General features: G+C 40.5%; 1 protein-coding gene across 1 annotated transcript in view; it reads left to right on the top strand.

The window, feature by feature from the left end:
• Positions 1-5,023: 5,023 nt before the first annotated feature.
• Positions 5,024-6,909, top strand: part of ttll6 (tubulin tyrosine ligase-like family, member 6) — a 36,098-nt gene continuing 34,212 nt past the window's right edge. The window contains exon 1 of the mRNA XM_056582615.1: positions 5,024-5,056. Within this exon, the coding sequence (XP_056438590.1) occupies positions 5,032-5,056 (25 nt within the window). The 5' untranslated portion in view covers positions 5,024-5,031. The remainder of the gene's footprint in view (positions 5,057-6,909) is intronic.

Raw genomic sequence — 6,909 nt, 5'->3', positions numbered from 1 at the left:
GCTACCAGGTGTTTCGGTGGTGTTCAAAATACCTCGAATTAAACTTGTTCACAACGCACGAAATAACAGTAAGTTGGTTTTTTATCCTATTTTGAGGCGGAACAAGGCTAACTTTAGGCAAATTAGAGACGTAGTCCTAGACTCAGGCTAAATGTATTGAGTTTTTAAGGACGTCGGCATAAACTAATTTAAACATAGTCGGTTCAAACTCGTTAGGGAACCAAGAATGATCAAAATAAAAGGTGAGCATGTTTTCCTTTTTTACGAGTCTCTTTAGAGCTATTGGTGCAATGCGGAGAGTAGGCCTATTTTCTGTATTTATAATTGCCACATGTATCGCGTTATGTCGGCCTAGTGTTACTAAAATATCTTTTAATAGAGAATGGATATTCGTGTCGGACGAGAAATGGGCAACCTTTGCCAGTGTATGATTAACCGTCCATTGTGATACTGGAATTAAGTAGAATAAACTTCTCCTGCGGAGCGAGAACAGAGTTGGACCCACTTTTCTTTGTGTGTGTGTGTGTGTGTACGTGTGTGTGCGTGTGTGTGCGTGTGTGTGTGTGTGTGTGTGTGCGTGTGTAGCCTAATCATGCAAATTTGATTATGATTTACAAATTACAAATGTATGACATTGAATTGAACCACCACCACCATAAGTTATTAAAGGGCCTACGTTGAGAATTTCGACATTCATTAACCATTTTCAAGTGCAAATTAACAGGTTGTAATTTAACCTAAAAAAAGTAGACCTTGCCTATGCCATCCGTGCAGCCTGAGCTGATTTCGATTCTCTTTGAACCGGGACGTTTTTTCCTGTAAAAACGCGCAGACAATGGTTAGAATGACTGTTGTTGAATTCATTTTAGTTTGTAAACCGTTTTTTATTATTTTTATTACCTATACACATTAGAAATACATTAGGGTATTATCGATACTTTACTTTAAATTATTCTTCCGAAACTTCCCTACTCAACTCAAATTCATCTGCTTCAAACTTAATGCTAGAATAATTACAACTGTAGGCCTACTATCTTACTATCCAATATTTTATGTACTGTCTCAAATCCTGCATCTTTTATATTATTTCAACTTTAAAAGTTCTAGAATTGATAGTGTAGAAAATGTTAACTATCAAAATCTATAAAATGTCACTGCTCCTCGAATATTTAGACCCCTAGACATAGCCTATTGAAAAATATTGCAGTGACCATCTAAATTCTTTAAGCAATGGTGTTTTATACTTTGACCGGACATAACTTTCAACATCTTTCTTATCTTTAAACAGTTTGAAAACATATACAGATACATTGATTCAGCTGGAATTCGAAAACTATGATTAAAAAGATGTGTTGAGCAGAGAGTTCTGGGATACGGGGGGCCTTTTTATCCCAATGGTTAAGCGCCATTGCAATTATGTGATGCTTTTTTAGTACGTCTTTGTGTATGAGCGTTATAATAAGTGATGTTGTATCTAAAATGTGCAGACAGTTGTATTGTAAGTAAGTCTGTCAGAGAAGCTTTACTTTGACGTGGACAAAATAAACCTCTGCTCAGAATGAGCTCCACACATCCACACACACGTGGCGTTATACTATGAGTGTCTGAGAAGAATAACCCACTCTCGGACACTGCCTTCCCCAATAACCGCTTGCCAGACTAAGCTCCATGAATCCACACACACTGTGGCGTTATTGTAAGGGTCTGAGAAGCTTAACTCTCTCTTGGGCGCACCTGATATAGCTAATGAGGACTTAGAACCCATAGTTTAGAACCCATACAAAAAAAGTTTTTTTTTACTCACTTTCTATTCCAAGTGTAAAATATTGTGGTTTGCGGATGGGAGGGATTATGATAAATGATGTGCATTCTACAATCTCAAGTCTACAATCCCTTCTGAGAAAGTTTGTATCTGAAATCAAACTGTTGCTATACAACTGCACACCCTCATATTAAAGCAACCTTTTTTCATGTGCTGCAGGGCAAGTAAACATGAGCTTGTAGCACCGGCTGTTGTCAAGATGAATGATCAAAATGTATAACAGATAGAGATAAGTATAGGTCTATGAATGCAGTTGACCCCTTTGGATGCAATAAGAGGACAGTGTTTAGAAACGTGAATAGGCTTTTACCTCCGTCATGTCCTACAACGTACAGTAACCGTCGGTGACCATGAAAAAGATCCTCAAATGTGATTGGTTAAACTGATATATTCATAGGCTACGGTCGTCAAAAATCAACTGAAAAATGTATGTTTTTGCAATACTACATTGAGGCGTATAGGATACTGTCCCATTGACTAAATATTGCTTTAAATGTATAAGGATCTTAACGTATAAGCTATGATCTATGCTTTTACATTTAGACAAAGTAACTCAATACAAATCATAGATCTATCAATGAACCTCAACCATCCAGAACACTAGCAACTGTGAATAACCCCCTAGCAACCATCGAGAACACCCAAAAAGCAGCATAACAGTCACTATAAAACCACAGCACAACACTACGTCACTCTTCTGTACATTTCCAATACACCAGGTACATTTTTTTTTGGCACAATACAATTTCTTCTGAAGTTGTACATTTTCTTGTGTATGATTGCTATTGTTTTAAACCAGGGGGCCGCTGCTCTGAATGCAAAGGCTTGTGGAGGCTGCAGTTCACTTATTGGTCAAAGGGGTCAGTAATGAGAAGGAATTTCTGTCTCTTTAAATATGAAAATATAATTGTATCATTGCAGAAAAAATGGAATCCACAACCATTCCATAGATATCCGGTAAACACGCATTTGCACTGCTGTTAGCAATTCGAAGTGCAATTTTTTACTTGATTATTTCAAAGGCTTGGCAAATGAGCCAATTTCCTATAGTCTTAGCAATACTTAAGCCAATTATCTCCACCCAGGATGAGGCCTCCTGAAGAAGGAAAGTCCAGGTCCTCAGCCTGCACCAAAGTTGGGTCCCTAGACAAAGAGATGACTCCCCTGGATGACCTCCCACCACAAACAAAGAACAAGAAGAGGAAAAAGAGGTAGATGGATGGATACAATAGAAACTAGTTTCATATTGCTGTTTCCTCCTGGTGTTTTTATTTTTGGAGGCTTTCAGATAGCGTACTTGACTTGTGTATTTTATTACTGATGCCATGTCAAGGCATCTGGTAACAGACTGAAACAGGGTATTGGTGTCGATGCAACACTACTCCTGTATGCTGTCATCGTGTTGCTGAAGAAGCAAAACTGCTCCATTAGTTCCACTGTTACGGATGTAACATGTAGCTCTCTTTTAAAGTAAAATGATAGAAAAAAAGCATGGATGCAAAATGTATTTCCACTTTTTTTTCTAAAATCACACACATGTATGGGTGCACAAACAAACTCACCTCCTCCCTATCTCTCTCTCTCTCTCTCTCTCTCTCTCTCTCTCTCTCTCTCTCTCGTTCTCTCTCTCTCGCTTACTGTTTCTCTCTCTCACTATATCCCTCTTTCGCTCACTGTCCCACCCTCTCTCGTTCTTGCGCGCTGTCTCTCCCTCTCTTCCTAACTCCCTCTCTCTCTGTCTCTTACACCCATGTTTGTGTGTGTATACATGCATCTGTGGTTGTGAGGCAGTTTAACAAGCAATCGCTTTACTGCTTTGTGTGGTGCACACCTACTTTTATTGCTCTAGACCACAGTGAGAGAGTACGATGGCGACACACATACACTCACACAGACACACACATTCACACACAGATGGGGGAATGGAGTGAGAGTGAAATGGAATGAGACAGAAGGGAAGTGACGTAGAGAAAGGCTCAAAATTGTAATTGAAGTCATGGTTGTGTGACCTAAGAAGGATTCCATTCTCCTGTCTGTGTGTGTGTGTGTGTGTGTGTGTGTGTGTGTGTATGTGTGTGTGTGTGTGTGTGTGTGTGTGTGTGTGTGTGTGTGTGTGTGTGTGTGTGTGTGTGTGTGTGTGTGTGTGTGTGTGTGTGCACAGCCGCTTGTCGTCAGCTGTACCGTACGTAGTTTGCCGTGTTTTTCATTAGGGTGATGGTAATCTGGGATGAGTGCAGCACTGAATGGAGATTTAGATCTGTCATCACTACAATCATAAACAAGTTGCATGTGTAGAACCTTGGCTCAATAAGTCTGTGTGTGTGTGTGTGTGTGTGTGTGTGTGTGTGTGTGTGTGTGTGTGTGTGTGTGTGTGTGTGTGTGTGTGTGTGTGTGTGTGTGTGTGTGTGTGTGTGTGTGAGAGAGTGTGTGTTTAAGCTTCAGAGTGCCAACATATCTGCTTTGGACAAAAAAATCTTCTTACCCCGAGTCAGTTTACATTGGTCCTATTAATTTGTAGACATGAGTGGATTTGTTGGTTCAGCAGTTGAATGTGTGCAGGTTTTTTTAATCATACCCCTCGCATGTCTTGTAAATTTGGATGCCACATGGATGAAAAGAATAGTACATAAATACATAATTGAAAGCACATCAAAAAGTGTATCCTTCCATATCAGAAAGAACTACAACCCAGTGGTGACCATAGATACTGCTGTTTTTGCGAAACTCAAGTTTGCACTGTAGTAAACAATTTACCACAGCAGGTGGCAGTACCTACACTTGGATAAAGAGCCCCTTCCTAAGAGGACACAGGCATTTCCAAAGGGAGATTAGCCTATATCGCTTAAGATTCCATGCAGACCAATGCAACTGCTTCATGCACAAAAAGATCATCAGACAAATGCAAAAATAAAAGCGTACTTAGTGGCTGATTAAACTGAGCTGCCACTGCTGCCTGACCCACCTGCTGTTTATCACACACACAAACACACACACACACACACACACACACACACTCACACACACACACACACACACACACACACACACACACACACACACACACACACACACACACACACACACACACACACACACACACACACAGACAGACGCAAACACACACCGCAGTATATACAGTCAGTTGTGGTTTTTTCCTCTGGTCTGGTGGTCTTCTTTCTGTCTTGTTTTCCAGATGACTCTCTATCAACATGGTGAACTGCAGGTACGAAAGTGGTGAGTAACGTTGTGTGTTTTTTTTTAATCTGCAGTAGATTGGCACTAATACACACACCCCCAGCCAAAGCAAACTAGAACCCTTTACTGCACCGGTTTCAGTTTTAGCTACAGCCCAGCTCCCAGCCTATGGCCTGTGAAAACCTTGGATCCTTTTATTTTTGGCCCACTGACTGCTCCGATTCAACTAGGGGAATACAAAGCAAATTTAACACCCAACTAAGAATGGCAGGTGGCTAACCTGGATGACTGTTTAACCACTCTATCATGTAATTTTATTTATATCTTTCTTAACTTACTATCGATTACAGTTGGTCTCATGTTGTCTTGTTACCTATTGAGGTACTCACTGACTGCTCTCTGAGCGTTCGGCTGTTTCAGTTAGTGACCATATAGGTAGTTGGTTGAGTGGCTGTTTAGTGGCCTGACAGTTGGCAACACGCTGGCCGGCCGTTTTTAGCTTGTGTTAAGAGTCTGGGGCAGGCTTTGCGATGTCGAGCTAAAAGGTATTCTTTATTAGCCTATAAAAGACAACCGCTCGGCTGGCAGGCCCCTGTAGTCTACCCCTGTGTCTGTGTGTGTGTGTGTTTGTCTGTGTGTGTGTATGTGTGTGGGCGGGGGTGCGTGCTCTGGGCCAGCGGGTTTGTGTGTCTGTCTGCCTGAATGAGAGGAAAACAAAAATACGGTCTCTCTTATTCTCCAGAGTATCGGGAGAGCTCTCTACCACAAACACTCACACAGACATACACACCCAAACACACACACACACGCACACGCACACGCACACACACACACACACACCAGGATCCCTTCCAGTGATCATAAATCAGTAGGGCTGCTGTGGCAGAGTGTCTAGTCTAGTTGTATTGATTGGGGTTTAAATAAATCACTAGATTAGTGACAACGGCCGGTGTCAGTTCCTCTTCTGCTTTCACCACAAATCAGCAATAATGCAGATAGTGTTTAGATATTTACTGTAAACTATGTCTGGTTTGCAAAACATTATTGTTTACAAATGTGTAAATATTTGCCGTATATGTGATTGTTTGGTAGCCAGTTGCCACTTCTAAATATGCAGTAGGAAGCCTGCAATGGTTGGTGGCCGCACTTTTATGGGTATTTTGGTTTGCTTGTAATGTAAGAGTCCGATCTTGTGAGATTGCAGATTCTGTGTTAAATTGCAAAAGCTTAGTGTGTTGTTCTCCGAAAATATAAGTTTTGAAAATGATGCAATGTTGCAAATATTACTATACTTTCCTGCTCAAGTCTAGTATGTATGGACATCTTTCATTGTTATTTCGGGAGCTTAATTTGTATATGCACGAATAACTATAAATTGGGAATGGGTGAACAGGTTGAAATTTTACTTTCCTTCTACTTTAAATCTATTCATGACTATAACTAATCTTAGTTTATTCTTGTTATTTTCTCAAACGACAGAGCTCGCTCTCAGTGCTCTGAATGCAAAAGCTTGCGCAAACTCCAGTTCACTCACCGGCCAAAGGGGCCAGTAATGAGAAGGAACTCCTGGTTCTACGCAGTACATTAAAAAACAAAACTATAAAGGCCTGATTCAGCAGTTGAATCAGTTCAAAATACATATTATCTTTCAAATAGCATTCTATTCACTTCCAAATTATGCTAGTGTTGAGATTCAGATTCAGCCAAAGTCTCATGCCACACTTTCAGACACAATTGGTTTCCTGTCTGGACTGGTTTAAAGTTGCCTGTGGTGTGCAGTTGAGTGTTGATTGCACATCATTGGCTCGATAAAACATGTTTAATAAAAATGTGGCCCATATCCCGCAAACTCAAACTGATGGCTGTTACACTAGTGAATAAAAAGTACACAA

This window comes from Gadus chalcogrammus, chromosome 2, assembly GCF_026213295.1.
Source record: "Gadus chalcogrammus isolate NIFS_2021 chromosome 2, NIFS_Gcha_1.0, whole genome shotgun sequence".
NCBI classification, from domain to species: Eukaryota; Metazoa; Chordata; class Actinopteri; order Gadiformes; family Gadidae; genus Gadus; species Gadus chalcogrammus.
This window is presented reverse-complemented; position numbering and strand designations above follow the sequence as displayed.